Here is a 16,760-nt window from a genome sequence, read left to right as displayed (position 1 = left end):
GTCTCCAGGCCAGGACCAGCAGACTGAAGGACAGCTTCATCCATCAGGCTGTCAGGAAGCTGAACTCCCTCCCGACCTTGCCCCCCCTCCCCTCTTTTGCCCCACGCACCACTGAACTCTGACCCTCTGATGGACTCTCCCACTCCCCCCTCCCAAATACACACACACACTGTCACTTTAATCAGTCTGAATAAGCTCTTTTGCACTACAAATCATTATATCTGCACTGTTGTTTACTTCACTGGTTTGCACTCTATCTGCCATGTGCCTTGTGCTGCTTTATATATATATATATTTATATTTTTTTACATTGTACCTTATTTGTATATTTGTATAGTTGTATTTTATATTTCATCTGTATCTATCTGTATTTATGTTCTACTGTTAGTGTTATCTGTATGCACCAAGGGTCTGAGAGTAACGCAATTTCAAATTCTCTGTGTGTATGTGCTGTACATGTGGAAGAATTGACAATAAAGCAGACTTGACTTGACTTGACTTGACTAAATCCCCAAAAGGATAATTCATAATTTTGACTTTTATTTTTTAATTTTATTTCATTATGACATTGTCATTATTTAAACTCTTTCTCGTAATTATGACTTTTTGTCATAATTGTTTTTTTTATCTCATAATTTTAAGTTTTTATGTTTTTTTTTGTAAGTTGTTATGTTTTTCCTTTATTATTTTCTTTTTCATCAATATTATTTTTAGTCAGAATATTTTTATCTCATAATTTTGCCATTTTATCTCATAATGTCTTAATGTCATAATTGTGACTTTTTCTCATAATTATGACTTTTAATAATTAAATTTTTTTTTAAGTCTCAATTTTAACATCAAAATTTTGACTTTTTATTTTGGCATGTCTCTCAACCTGTATTATTTTATTTCTTCCATGAAACGTTAGATTATTTTAGTCAGAATGTTTTTTTATCTCATAATTTCACCATTTTATCTCATAATGACTTTGTATGTCATACTTGTGACTTTTTCTCATAATTATGACTTTTGAAGTCAATTTCGAAAGAGCTGTAGACTGGAAACTAGAGAATGTGTTTTCACTATAGAAGTTTCCTGTCAGTTTCTGATATTTCCAGGTTTAGGGGATCCTGCGAATATTACGAAGCAGACACTTCACATTGCTACAGTTTGGTTTCTGCTTCAGTATTTATCACAAGCACTAATGCAGCAGTGGCACTTATCAATAGTCTACCCACAATGCTCTGCTGCAGAGAAGTATCAGTACGCCCGTCACAGTCGGTCCCACCGGACGCCAGCGTAGGATTCGACGGAGCGGAGCGAGACTCGACACATGCAGTGACAGGAATGTTTGTGAGGGAAAAGCCCTCAAGGAGGCGACAGGCAAGACTGAACCTGACTTACAGATCCTGCAGCAGATGAAAGAGAGCGAAAGTGCTGCCCACAGAACAAAAGACGCTCAACAGGAGTTTATTTACTTAGTGACACATAAGAAGCATGAGAGGAGACGTGGCTTCTGACATTCACTGATAATATTAAGGAAAACTGACCCGTGATTATCCTGTCATCATTTACTCACTCACGTCACTCCATTTACTCCAGATTTAAAGTGACTTACAAAAGAGGAACAAAAGCTTTCTGTCAAAGAGCCAACACTACTCGCAATATATTCTGACTATCTAACATGCTTTATGGAAAAAAGGAAATGATAAGGGTAATTTAGATTAGATTAGATTAGATTAGATTTAGCGCAATGACAATAAAGTTTAATCTAATCTAAATTACTCTTATGTCCTTTCTTCCATGAAACATGTTAGCTGATATTAGTCAGAATGTTTGTTTTATAATGTAAATCTCTAAAAGCATAGTTTCATAAGTAAGACTTTATATTTCATAATTATGGCATTTTATGTCATTTGAAATTTCTACTTTTTCTGAAAACTTTTTAAATGTCATATTTTTTATCTCATAAATGACATTTTGTCATAATTTGTTTTATTTCAATTTAGATTTTTTTTTACCTCATATTTTAAACGTTTATTTTGACGTCGCAAACCTGTATAATATTCATCATTTAGACTATTTATTTCATGATTCTGACTTTGTTAATTTTGACTCATTATTTCAACTTTTTTCTCATAATGATGTTTTTGTCATAATTTTGACTTTTTAGGCCATAATTTCGATTTGCCATAATTACATTTTTTTTAATCTTGTAATTGACTTTTTAATCTCATAATTGGTATTTTGTTATAACTTTGACTTTTATCTCCTAATTTAGGCTTTTTTTCATCTCATAATTTTAATTTTGTCATAATTTTGACTTTTCGACAAAAAAAGTTTTTTTTTATAACATCAATTCAATTCATGATTTAGACTACTTAATAATTATGATATTTTATGCCATAATTCCAAAATGTCAACTTTTTTCCCATAATTATAACTTTTTGACATTTTATCTAGTAATTTTTTTTTTTTTCGTTTATCTGGTAATTTCGTTTTTTTTTTTTTAAGTCATAATTTCAGCTTTTTGTCATCATTATGATTTTTTTTTTATTTCAACATGTCACTCCAAACCATATTAATTTCTTTCTTCCATGAAACATGTTAGATGATCATGTCAGAATGTTTGTGTTTTATTACGTCAGTCCATAAAATGACATGGTGCCAGTTTTACATCACTGGTTCCTGCGTGCGTTGAAAGCAAACGTGACGTGTTTAACAGCTGATCACTATTTGTTCTGAACACATGAAGCAGAATAAGGAATGAGCAGATCTTTTGTGTCTGTTAGACTGGGTGGGACGGCAGGTATTACAGATGATCAACTCATGCTGGAAATGATGATCGTGTTATTACTGATGTTTTTTAAGTCAAGCATCACTGTTACTAGTGCTCAGTGTTAGGAGTTTGTTCAAAACACTAAGCATTAATACTTATAAGTGACCCTAAATATTTTCACCTGCTGGACAATAAAATGGGTTAAAAAACAATCTCACAGGCTTGCTTTGAAGGAGGGACCCGAGCCACACCTACACCACACCAACACCAACACCCTAGTAACCACACTGAACCCCTAACAACAAGAATCCACCCAGAACCCTCTAATGACTCCTAGCAACACCCTAGTAACCACCCCAAACCCCCTAAGAACTACCTAGCAACCACCCAGAACCCTCTGATGCAGGGGTCACCAAACTCGGTCCTGGAGGGCCGGAGTCCTGCAAAGATTAGCTCCAACCGTAATCAAACACACCTGAACCAGCTAATCAATGTCTTACTAGGTATACTTGAAACTTCCAGGCAGGTGTGTTGAGTCAAGTTGTAGCTAAACTCTGCAGGACACCGGCCCTAAAGGACCGAGTTTGGTGACCCCTGCTCTAATGACTCCTAGCAACACCCTAGTAAGCACCCCGAACCCCCCTAAGAACTACCTAGCAACAACCCAGAACCCTCTAATGACCGCTAGCAACACCCTAGTAACCACCCCGAACCCCTAACAACAAGAATCCACCCAGAACCCTCTAATGACCGCTAGCAACACACTAGTAACCACAAAGAACCTCTAACAACAAGAATCCACCCAGAACCCTCTAATGACTCCTAGCAACACCCTAGTAACCACACCGAACCCCTAACAACAAGAATCCACCCAGAACCCTCTAATGACTCCTAGCAACACCCTAGTAACCACACCGAACCCCTAACAACAAGAATCCACCCAGAACCCTCTAATGACTCCTAGCAACACCCTAGTAACCACACCGAACCCCTAACAACAAGAATCCACCCAGAACCCTCTAATGACTCCTAGCAACACCCTAGTAACCACACCGAACCCCTAACAACAAGAATCCACCCAGAACCCTCTAATGACTCCTAGCAACACCCTAGTAACCACACCGAACCCCTAACAACAAGAATCCACCAAGAATCCTCTGACTCATAGCAACACCCTAATAACCACCTTGAACCCCTAACAACAAGAATCCACCCAGAACCCTCTGACTCATAGCAACACCCTAGTAACCACACCGAACCCCTAAGAACAAGATTCCAACCAGAACACTCAAGCACTTTGACTTTCTCACAAAACATTTAACATTTAAGAAGTGTTTGTTTATATGATCTAGTTGGAGAATATGATACCGTTTGGCTCAGAAACTGCTCCAGCGCTGCGAGCTGTAATGAGAGAGAACATAACAAGATGAAACACAGATATTGGCAATAACCATTGCTGTGTAATATGAAAAATATACAATTACTTCCTTGTTTGTTTTAGATGCTTTTTTCTGCACATATTTAGCCAATATACTGAATATAATGCTTTGCTTACGATATTTTATTATTATTTGTTTTTGTTTGTTTTCAGGAAATGCTTTATGCATCAGTATCTCTGACGCCTAGAAGCCCAGCCCTGATTACACCTTTTATTCAAACCGTGATTATTGTAAATATACTTATCCTATTTATGCTATTTAATATACTCACAATATAGGGGTTTAAGGTTTTAATTTTGAGTTTAAGCAAGTATTTTTATTTTTTTTTTTTAAATGCTTATAATTCAGGCCAAACCTCATAATAATGCATAATAAGATTATAGATGTTAAGCTTACACTGCAAAACATCATGTAAATATGACCAAATGATATAAAACAAAAGTGCTTGACCTCTGCCTTGACCTGAGCTGTGCTGGTCTGCATCTCCCAATTCAGTCTTTACTGTAAGCAAACATATAATTAACATGCAAATAACATAAAGCAAACTCTGAAATGTATTGATTCTACACTGAATATGGAAACTTCATTCATTTATAATTGAGTTGAATTTGCACATTTTATGTATATATGACATTGTTTCAAAGCAGCTTCAGAGAAAAATATTGCATGTTTACGGGCATGCTAAAATTTGAATACAGTAATTACCTGGATCCTCTGGTTGTAGTTCCTTTTCTGTAAAGTAAATGATAAATGATATATGAACAGTGCTAGTGTTTATTTATTATTATTTATTTGCACACACTGTCTGATTCACTGCATATAAGTTTTGCGCAGAAATGCTGCAATTAAAGTGGTGCAACTGGTTAGTGAATTCAGCCATAGTACTGTGAATTACTATCATCTCTTTTAATTGTCAGTTTTCACTTGCTAAACCAGGAGCAGCAAATAAATGAAGTGTGTGATTACCAAACGTAACTGAGTGCAGGTAATCAGACACACACCAATAAATTCTGTTCCTGTACAGTCATGCATTGTGTGAGCACTTGAAATGCACTCAAACTGCCAAGACATGGCGCTTTATTTCATGCGCAGTGCTGTGTGAAGCATCATATGTGCAAAGTCATTGGACAAGGCCAGTGAGGTTTGGAATTTACATGCAAGCACCAGACATTTGTGTACTGACTGTCATACACTACCAGTCAGGAGATTGGAATAATTCAGATATGTTCAATGTTTTTGAAAGAAGTCTCTTCTGCTCAGCAAGGCTGCTTTATTTGATCAAAAATACTGTAAAATTGTGAAATATTATTATAATTTAAAACAGCTGTTTTCTATGTGAATATCTGTTAAACTGTAATTTGTTTCTGTGATCAAAGCTGTATTTTCAGCATCATTACTGCAGTCTTCAGTGTCACATGATCTTCAGAAATCATTATAATATGCTGATTTATTATCAATGTTGAAAACAGTAATATTTTTGTGGAAACTGTGATGCATTTTATTTTTCAGGATTCACAGATGAATAGAAAGCTCAAAAGAACAGTGTTTATTTGAAACAGAAATCTTCTGTAACATTATAAATGTCTTTACTGTCACTAGGGTTGGCTACCGTTCACATTTTAACCGGTACGGTACCGGTATCGGTACCTGAATTTCGGTGCCGGTACCTTTTTTCGGTACTTTACTCTCTGTGTAAACATTTATTTCAGTGAAAGGTTTTGAAAAAAAAAGTTTTTTGAAGTCCAAAAGTCTCAATTTCAACATTTTGAACAAAAGGGCCCTACAAACTTTTTCTTCTTTTTTCCCAGAAATTCTTGTTTTAATTTTTCTGAAAATCGAATGAAGGCATTAAACATTTATTTGAAATCAATTGAAAATTAAACCCTTTTATTTTTTGGCAAACAAACTGAGGTTTACTGTTGAAATTAATACATGGAAGAAAAATTGTGTGAATATTCCTTTAAAACATTTTTAATAGGCTAATAATTGTATTATTTATTTCTACAATTAAGTGATTAATCTGGTTGTAATATTTATTTTTATCATTTAATTGTTTTATTTCAATTTGATAGAAAATTGAATATTTAAAGATGTACATTATACTGTACAAAAGACAAAATACAATTTATTACTTATTACTTATTTTACTTTGAGTAATATATGTCTGTTACATGTTAAACCGTACTGTTATTTTGACAGGTTGACATGAAGTTTCTGTGTGTATACAGTATGATGATGCTAGTTTTCTCAAATGAAACGGTAAAATTCTCACGAAGTGACTCTCACAGCAGCTCTGGAGATTAAGTTTTTGTGTTCATGCTGTCATCCAGTGAGACGCAGAGGCCGAAAATCACCGCGAGCGTCACGCGTGCTTCGGTATTTGTGTAGTAAACAAAACCGCGTTTCCGGCATTCATACATACAGAGGCAAGCGGAACATGCAGGATTCATATTTAAACCATCTTTTTGCATTTTAATATTCACAGACACTAGTTCATATCGTGATTCGAATTAAGTGGCAGTGGCTACTTTTGATTTATTCGTCCAAAATTGACGAATTCCTTGGCGTTCCGCGCAATAGAGTAAATTACGTTTTTATGAATGGATTTTGCGAAATGTAAGCACACTTCAGAACACTTCGGCTTGCCCTGCATGTTGTTTGAAGGAGTTGCAGGGCTGACCTCACGTCACAGGGTCTCTCTTTCTCTCTCTGTAGCGTATGCGCCCAGATGCGTTCTCAGGTACCGAAATTTTCACACATTTAACGTGAATCGGTACTCGGTAGTACCGACGCAATTCGATCGGTGCCCTTAAAAGTACCGAGTTCGGTACCCAACCCTAGCTGTCACTTTCGATCAATGCCTCCTTGATGAATAAAAGTGTTATGAAGCAGCACAACTGTTTTCAACATTGATAATAATCAGAAATGTTTCTTGAGCAGCAAATCAGCATATTAGAATGATTTCTGAAGATCATGTGACACTGAAGACTGGAGTAATGATGCTGAAAATACAGCTGCGCATCACAGAAATACATTACAGTTTAACACATATTCACATAGAAAACAGCTGTTTTAAATTATAATAATATTTCACAATTTTCAGTTTTTTTATCAAATAAATGCAGCCTTGATGAGCAGAAGAGACTTCATTCAAAAACATTAAATAATCGTAATTATTCCAAAGGTTTGAGCGGTAGTGTGCATCTGTTCTTTATAAACGTGTGGAGAAGCTGAAAGCCCAAGACTAATAGCTGACGTCTCTGTTAAATAATAGAGAATTTTGTTATAATTTTAACTTTTAGCTCCTAATTAGATTTTTTTTAAATCTCATAATTTGAACTTTTCGACAAAAAAAGTTTGTTTTACAACATCAATTCAATTCACGGTTTAGATGTCTTATTTAATAATTATGATATTTTATGCCATAATTCCGAAATTTCAACTTTTGTAAGTATAATTTGAACAATGTAAGTATAATTCATAATTGATCTACTGACAGTAATTCCAGATTTAAATCACCTGCTGGTGGAATAACCCAAAAACAAACACAAACGCCCTAAAGCTTTGTGATGATCTCTTACCGAGCGCATCAGAAAGATCGAATCCTGCAGAATTATCTGGAGAAAACACAGAAGCACATGTAAACACAAAGCTGGCCAGTAAAACAGCAGCCTAATAAATGACAGATAGTCCAGCGTCAGACCTTCCACAGCGACAGCGGGTTCAACAGGTTCCTCTGGTACAGTGGTCGAGTCTAGAAAAAACACCAACATTTCTGACGTTTAGTCCAGAAAACAAGGCCAAAATAACTATATTCCAGGAAGACTATAAGGTGAATCTCATCAAAACATGCCACAAGTCACATTTCACAACAAAATCATTTTAATAGATATTTATTTTCATGACTACAAAGCTCATTAGTAACTCAAATTCTCATTACTGTAATATGTACTCACAAGATTTTAATTATAATAATTATTATAATTCCTATTTTTCTTAATGATGAATCTCTTAGACTCTAATTACTGTAATACAAGGATTTAAAAAAAAAATCAACAAACATAAATGACAGAACAACAATGTACAAATTCCTCAAAATAAATAAAATATATAATTTAATTATTGTTTTTTTTTTGTTTTTTTTTTAGTAGAGGAAATAGTAGGGGAAATGTGCATAATGCTTCACAAAAATAATGTAAATATAAAATATAAATGCAAAATTATTATAATTCCTATTTTTCTTAATGATGAATCTCATTGGACTCTTAATTACTGTAATACAATGATTTTTTTTTTTAATCAACAAGCATAAATGACAGAACAACAATGTACAAATGTACAAATTCCTCAAAATAAATAAAATAAGAAATAAAAAAAATTTTTTTTTTTTAGAAGAGGAAATAGTAGGGGAAAATGTGCTTAATGCTTCACAAAAATAATGTAAACATAAAATATAAATACAGCAAAAGTATATAAAAAATTTGAACATGCCTAATTTTTTTTATGTTAAATACAATATCCTATTTTTTTCTTTTGATTATAGGATGATGTGACCACAGGTTTCATAAGATTCGCCCAACGTAAATAATGTGAAATATGAACACTCTTCGTTTCAGTGTTTATTTTCTAAAACATGCTGGATTAAAGCAAACGCTGATCTAAATTCCCTTTCAGTCGGTCACTCTCGACGTCACGTCGGATGACCGACGAATTGGGATCTCGCTTAGAGAGACCAATCTACTTCGAGTGTAAACTAAACGAGCCAATGCACATTGGCATGCGATTATTGCATCCAGCTGCTGCTGATCACAGCGTGAGTATAAGTAGGCAGCAGATGCAGCGCATATTCAGCTTTTCGCTTCGGAGTCAAGCGGTTCTATCGTTCTGCTCCTGACCTAAGCCCCACTGCGGGTACGCCTGTAGTTCCGTTGATGCCACTTACGCAGAGTCTGGGAGCCTGGCTAGAGCTACCCAGCCCGTCTCGATGGCTTTGCCTCTCCAGAAACCTCTCACTGCCAGTTGTTCTTCTCCCTGGCCGAGGGAACACTCGGCACGGACGCAGTGGCACACAGCTGGCCGCGGGGCGTTCGCAAGTATGCTCCTGTACCACTGCTGAGCGGCCGGGTCACCGGCTCGGCTCCTCAGCGAAAACCTGAATATGCGCTGCATCTGCTGCCTACTTATACTCACGCTGTGATCAGCAGCAGCTGGATGCAATAATTGCATGCCAATGTGCATTGGCTCGTTTAGTTTACACTCAAAGTAGATTGGTCTCTCTAAGCGAGATCCCAATTCGTCGGTCATCCGACGTGACGTCTACGTTCCCTCCTTCAGGGAACGAGGGTTACCATACGTAACCGAGACGTTTCTGTTGTTCCTGGAATAAGTGTTATATTGACCATGTTCACATTTGATATTGTTTCAGTTACAGAGAAACGCACCTGCTTCAGTATCTGCGTCTGCATCTGCTTCCCCTGCAGACGTCACGCATGCAAACAAACAAACAAACTCATTTCACTGGACACCGGAGCTGATCTGAGCTCTGTTTCTAAACCTTAAAGCCTTAAAAGTCAGTGATTTTATTATTTTCTCCACAGGAAGTGACTCAGAAAAAGAGGATTTGATGCTCGAGTGATTTCAATAGAGTTCGGTGTTAAAAACGTCATAAAGCACTCTTCTCAGAAACAGTCACAGTTGGGTAGACTTCTATAGTGATGAACGGAAACTACAACTAATATATTTTTTGCACTTCAGTAGCAAAAGGAAAACAAAACTGAGATAGTGTTTCTATGACTTTCCAAAATAGAGTCAGAATAGAGAGAGATGTCAGATTCGCTGTTCTTTTTTTTTCTGTAATTTCATGCAAAGGTAATAGAACACAAAGTATAGTCTTATAAATCTAAATTACATTTTTTTAACACTATTTCTGTGCTTTATATAATTTAAGTAATAAGTGACTGTCCTTTCTAAAAAATTGCTTGTAAATCTCTTAGTATGCTGTATGCTGCATTCGGTGGTTTTATTAACTTGTTTTCTTTTGATTAGCACAGGGTTTTGATCCAAAATTATGCACAAATAATGCTTTTTTCACTCGTTAACTGAGGTGCATGAGCTCAGATCAATGAGGACTACGATCAATCAGCTCCTAAAAGAAACACAAAACCTGTGCTGATTGAAAGAAAACAAGCTGATGAAGAGATTGAATCCAAGATTTGGTCATAATGAGAGATTTACAAACAATTTTTAAAAAGCCAGTCATTTTTGACCACGAACAGCACATGTGTAACAAAAAATCCCCAAAAAGTATAAAAATTATCCCATTTCTTTTATTTATTTATTTTTTTGTAAGTTTTCTACCCTGTGTGAGTAAAGTCAGTTTTAGTCCAATGCAATAACATGAACTCACATTTTCTGTGAAAAAGAAAATCTTTTCTGGGTCAAAATGACCGGAACACAACGTGAGGGATAGAAATGAAAATATATGAAACCTCGCTCGATTTAAAATAGTAATAACTGTGCAAACACGGCATTAGTCTGTGAAAAGGGTCAATACTAAAATAAGCATACAAATAGATAACGCAGAAATTGGGTAAATTAGTCCATTCTATTAAATTGCATTTTTATAATGATTTGCATGTTTAATAAATTACCTTTTTAATTAATTTATTCACTTTGTCAAAGCATAGATGTGATTCTGCTTTAGAATTTGGTCAAAGCGAGGTATGTTAATCATGATGCCTTAAAATCCTCCCTATATAGGCAGCACACTAAGTTTCGTAACACAGAACCTGAGAGGAATATGTGTATTCATCTGACAAAGAGCATGCTGTATTGAGTCCTCGAGTCTATTTTAACATTCCCAGCATCCTCACACACACTCACACACACACACACACACATACACACACTCACACACTCACACACACACACACACACACACACACACACACACACACACACACACACACTCTCTCTCACACTCTCACACACACACACACACTTTATGACATTTTACCTCCTTCTGCTTCCTCTTGTGCTGGTTCTTCTTCTGCATCATCTGGAGCTTCTTCAGGCGTGATTTCTGACAAAACAAAGTTTTTTTACATATCTCCTGGAAAGAACAGTCAAAAAAATTAGTCATATACATTTTGGTATTGTAGAAAGGTCGAGAGTCAAGAAACCCTGACAACCCTGACAACATTAATTACGGATCTCGCGTTAATTATGGGTCTTGCGTTTGGACTATGAACCTGTTTGATCGTCATTTAATGTGTCGTAAAATTACTAAAGCAAACACACGGAACTGTAACACGAGTATAAGATCAAAGAGTTTTTCATATGAAGTCAAAGATGTTGTCTATATTTAATAAAATCAGGGTTTTTGTTTTTTAAGAGTGATATATAACAATATGTATAGAACGCCATAGTAACGTGTTGACGTTGTTATAGTTTAACTGTGGCAATAAAAGGCTGTTCATAAAAATCTATTGTTTCTATGAAACGAAAGCAAAGCAAAGTGTATAGATGATGGTGAAGATCAAGCTGTGAGATAAAGCAGACAGTAAATCTCTGTTTCACCTGGTTCAGGATCTCCGACAGGTGACTCGGCTTCTGAAAGTCAAAGTATTCAATGTCTGTAACCTTCAGATAGTCTTAAAACAGCTTAATATACGTATATATATATATATATAAACTAAAAGGAAAGTGAGCTGCGTACCTATTTTAGTTGCATCGGCTTCATCTAGAACCACAGTGAACAAACACTGATCAATATAATGTGTTTGCATTAATACAGGCTGTTATATGCAGCTTTGCACACAGTCACAAAATATTGTGGCCTAAATATAAGATTTATGTGTTTGAATTGCATATAAAATCTCCATGCATCTGGATTACGGAGTTTTAACATAAACTAATAAACTTGATGCGATGCATATTTGTCAGTCATGCGTGACACTGTTATTATAGTTAGCTAAACTAAAATTAAAACCATTTTAAAACTTATTTTAAATAAAATAAATGTTAACTGAAATGAAGTAAAATATATAAAACTTGAACTCAGCTGGTTTCCAAGGCAACATTTCTCATTTTTATTTGGTTTATCTTGATGTACTAAAACTAAAAATGAAATAAAATTAATAAAAACTATATAGACATTTAAAAACAACAAAAATTAATAAAAATGGCTAAAACTTTAACTAAAATTAACATGAAATCTAATTCAAAATATTGACAAAACTATAATAGTATCTAAAATAGCACGGATACAAAAATGAAACAGATCAGATTTCTACACTCACTCAAAAACCATGCTATAGTTTATTATTAGCTATTTGCATATATTTGATTTGATTTAAATAACATTCAAAATAATGCATTTATTCAAATGGCTTTGAATCAGCATAAATCTGTTCAGTGGGAAAACTATTACATGTATTCAGTTAAAACGTTCAAACCTGGTTAAAATATGACTGAACCAGCAATAATCAATTAGATAAATATATGAAATTAAAACAAAGTGGTGATAAATATGTAAACGTTGTTATTGTGCATTTAAAACTTTCAGTTGAATAAAAACAATGTCTCACATTAGAGTTTATGTGAAAGCTGTGCAATCCAAATTAGTTGAAATTTTACATGCAATTCAAATACATAAATCTTACAAATATTTTTTTAAATGCTTTAGAAGTTAGTTTCAAATATAAATGATCACAAAACTCATATTTCAGTTGAATGCAGTGTAAGTCACTTTAGATAAAAGCACTCATATTCAGCCAATTATTGCACGATGAACAGAGCTTTTTACAGTCTTTTAACTTTTAACAGAAAGTGCTGCAGTATGAGTTTAAATCCCATTATGAGCTCAGGAAAGTGAAATAAGGATGAGTTTGGGAAGAGAATGTCCTGAATAGTCATTTGAAAATGCCTCAGAGTTTGACTGCCGCAAGTGTGAAGATATCAGAGAAACGTCTCGTATCTCTACCTGCTTCTGCTTCTTCTCCAGCAGGTTCCTCTTCAGCTGATGGAGCTAAACATAAGTTTAAACATAACATAAACATCAGTCCTCCAGGTCCAGTCTGACTGTGCATCCACAGCAAGTGCTTGTTAAACACTGCATCTGTTTGTTTTTTTACTTTCATTTTAATTTCAGTTTTATTTTTGTTGTGCTATTGTAATTTTCTATTTTTTTTTTTTATTTTAGTTTTTATTAATTTTGTAGTAATTTCAGTGCTTCAGCTTAAACTTATTTCAGTTATTTTACAAGGTTTTTATCTAATATTTATATTTGATTTGATTTCAGCTTTATTTCAATGACTGCAATGACTATATTTATATTTTTTTATTATATTTTTTATAATTTTATATAATTTTATATAGTTTTTTATTCCTGCCCAGTTAGTAACTTTAGTTCTTTAACAAACTTATTTCAACAAATAATTTTTTAGTTGCCAAAGCAACATTTCTGGTTTTTGGATAGTTTGATTTTCAATCAATCAATCAATCAATCAATCAAAATTAAAAAAATAAAATAAAACGTATAATTTATGAAAATTATTTTTTAATAATTTTAGTTTTAGTTCAGTTTCAGTTAGTAATTTTAATGCTTCAGTTTTAATTTATTATTTACTTTATTTCAGTTAGTTGCCAAGCCAACATTTCTCATTTTTGTTTAGTTTAAGTTTTTAAATATTTATATTTTATTTTATTTGAGCTTTTTTTTAAATACTGAATGATTTTTAATAGTTTTAGTTCCCAGTTTTAGATTTTATTTTATTTCAAGTTAGTAATTTTAGTGTTTCAACTTAAACTACATCTGTATTTTTACTTTCATTTTTTCAGTTTTCATTTTAGTTTTAGTTTTGTTGTGCTTTTGTTTAGTAATATAATATAATATAATATAATATAATATAATATAATATAATATAATATAATATAATATAATATAATATAATATAATATAATATAATATAATATAATATAATATAATATAATATAATATAATATAATATAATATAATATAATATAATATAATATAATATAATATAATATAATATAATATAATATAATATAATATAATAATTTATTTTATGATTTTTTTAAATACTTTTCGTTTTAGTTCAGTTTCAGTTAGTAATTTTAATGCTTCACCTTTAATTTATTATTATTTAATTTATTTCAGTTAGTTGCCAAGGCAACATTTCTAGTTTTTGTTTAGTTTAAGTTTTTTCAATGTTTATATTTTATTTGAGCTTTTATTCAATTACTGAATGATTTTTAATAGTTTTAGTTCACAGTTTCAGCTTTTATTTTATTTCCAGTTAGTGACATTAGTTTTTATTTCCAGTTAGTGACTTTAGTGTTTCCTCTTAAACTCGTTTAGTTGCCAAGCCAGCATGTCTGATCCGCTGCGTCTGTTACTCTCAGCGGAACAGCATCAGAGAGGAAAATACGTCATAGTCAAAACCACATGATTATTACAGGCTTCCCAGCCCACCGTCTGATGCATTTCTATGCCTTTTCCAGGCCTTCATGGTTACAGGATATTTGAAGGATTTTTAAAATCATTTTTATTAAAGATTGCGTTCAGAAAGAGCAGCTTCTGGCTATGAAATATTTTAGGGTTGAGAATAACTGGGACACATTATCTTTTAGAAATAACCATGACTTTTCCAGGCCCTTTTTAAAACGTGAGGTTTTCTATCGCTGTTTTTTTAATATACATAATATATATATGTATATGTATATGTATATGTGCCTTGGTTTTGTGTGTTGTTTGTGGTGTGTGATGGCTTTATTTCAGAGAAATGTTTGAATCAGATCACCTGCTGCTGTTTCTTCAGCATCTTCTGTCGCGGGCTGATCTTTTGTCGCAGCGTCTGAGGAAACACACATCAGTTCTTAAACATCAGCTAAAGCACACTTGTGTCTTGTGTTGATGTTGTTTTGTGACCAGAACTGTACACCTGTAGTAAATGAGGCGTACCTGTCTCAGGGTTTGTGTCTTCAGGCTCTGTTAACACACAAAAAACAACACACGTCATTGTGTATTACTATACACAATTATAAAATGTTATAAAAGCTGGTATAAAATGCTGATGAATACACATCTATATGATGCACAGTCTATACTAATGCACTGAATAACAGAACAGTTTATTCTGATTGTTATTATTAAACGTAAATATATGTCAAATGTATATTGAACATTGACGTTAAACTGCGTATTGCATTACGCCAGTTGAAGCCGTGCGTTACAGTGATTTTACCACAGAAAACAAGGGCTGTCTGCATTGTGCCTAAGAATCAGTATTATAGACGCTTTTCATCTAATATTTAGATTTTATTTTATTTCAGCTTAATTTCAATTACTGGATTATTTTAAACTATCATTTTTAATAGTGTTACTTAAGTGTTATATGTTTTTATTAACAGTTTGAATTAGTTTTTCCGTTTTCATTTTAATTTTAGTTACTGTTTTAGTAATTCTGCAGTGTTTTGTCATTTTTATTATATTTCTATATTTCTGATTTTTTTTTTTTTTTCAGTTTTAGTTTTAGTTATTTTAGTACATCAACTTAAATGAAAATGATGTTGCCTTGGCAATTAACTGAAATAAAATGTTTTTTAATATAGGATTTTATTTCAATTAACTTTTATTTCATTTCAAGAAACATTTTATTTTTATGCTTTTAATTGTAGATTTAGTTAACTATAATAACCCTGGCTTTTTGTTTTAGTTTTATTTATTTATTAGTCAGTACTTTTAGTGCGTCAACTTATTTAATTTAGTTACCAAGGCAACATTAAGTTTTTCATCCAATATTTATATTTTATTTTTATTTAATTACTTCTTTACTAATACTTATATTTTATTTCAGCTTATTTAGATTTGTAATAGCTTTAATTTAGTAAACCCTCACTGTAAAAAATATTCCGTAAAATGTACGGTAAAAAACCGGCAGCTGTGGTTGCCGAAATTTTACCGTAAAAAAAATACGGTAGCAACATTTTAGGTTTTACGGTTTTAACTTAAATTTACAGTTAAATACCGTAATTTCATGAACTGATATAATGTTAATATACCAATCTATTGAAGTACTGAAATCTGTTTTGTACCTTTGTAATAAACTGATAACCACCAAATGCAGGCGGTGATGAGAAAGTCACATGATGAACCAAAGTCCATCACAAGCAGCTTTTAAATAATAACATATATAGAAGGTGCACAGTGTCATTCATACAAACACTAAACACCATCATGGTAACACACATGAAACTGAAATAATGCAATAAACATTCATTTAACAACATTAGGTGTAACACACAACCCTAATATACAAAACTAATAAGAAAAAACTAAGAAGAAACATAGTTATTTCAACAAAAAAACATCAAATTTGAAATGTAACGCAGGGAATTCTGGGAATGTCAATTTACGGTTATTCACTGTAAATTATACAGTCTTTTTCACTTCCAAAAACAGTATACCACCGTAAAATTAATGTCCAATACATGTAATGTCCAATACAGTTTTTCACCGTATATAGTAGGGGAATTTA

The 16,760-nt window shown here is 33.1% G+C and overlaps 1 protein-coding gene across 6 annotated transcripts in view; it reads right to left on the bottom strand.

Annotated features, from left to right (window-relative positions):
• Positions 1 to 16,760, bottom strand: part of LOC107689332 (translation initiation factor IF-2-like) — a 35,847-nt gene that overhangs the window by 8,092 nt on the left and 10,995 nt on the right. Inside the window, exons 5-16 of one of the 6 annotated variants that reach the window (XM_016487283.1) lie at positions 15,185 to 15,211; positions 15,024 to 15,077; positions 13,184 to 13,228; positions 11,918 to 11,963; positions 11,779 to 11,811; positions 11,216 to 11,281; positions 9,642 to 9,674; positions 7,904 to 7,954; positions 7,782 to 7,817; positions 4,906 to 4,932; positions 4,651 to 4,701; positions 4,130 to 4,162 (exon numbers count right to left, since the gene is read on the bottom strand). In XM_016487283.1, the coding sequence (XP_016342769.1) occupies positions 4,130 to 4,162; positions 4,651 to 4,701; positions 4,906 to 4,932; positions 7,782 to 7,817; positions 7,904 to 7,954; positions 9,642 to 9,674; positions 11,216 to 11,281; positions 11,779 to 11,811; positions 11,918 to 11,963; positions 13,184 to 13,228; positions 15,024 to 15,077; positions 15,185 to 15,211 (502 nt within the window). The remainder of the gene's footprint in view (positions 1 to 4,129; positions 4,163 to 4,650; positions 4,702 to 4,905; positions 4,933 to 7,781; positions 7,818 to 7,903; positions 7,955 to 9,641; positions 9,675 to 11,215; positions 11,282 to 11,778; positions 11,812 to 11,917; positions 11,964 to 13,183; positions 13,229 to 15,023; positions 15,078 to 15,184; positions 15,212 to 16,760) is intronic. The other 5 variants (XM_016487281.1, XM_016487280.1, XM_016487284.1 and 2 more) reach the window with 5 other exon arrangements.

The sequence above is a fragment of the Sinocyclocheilus anshuiensis genome, unplaced genomic scaffold, assembly GCF_001515605.1.
Source record: "Sinocyclocheilus anshuiensis isolate Anshui unplaced genomic scaffold, SAMN03320099.WGS_v1.1 scaffold1335, whole genome shotgun sequence".
NCBI classification, from domain to species: domain Eukaryota; kingdom Metazoa; phylum Chordata; class Actinopteri; order Cypriniformes; family Cyprinidae; genus Sinocyclocheilus; species Sinocyclocheilus anshuiensis.
The sequence above is the reverse complement of the archived record's forward strand: the minus strand, read 5'-3'. Positions and strand labels throughout refer to the sequence as shown.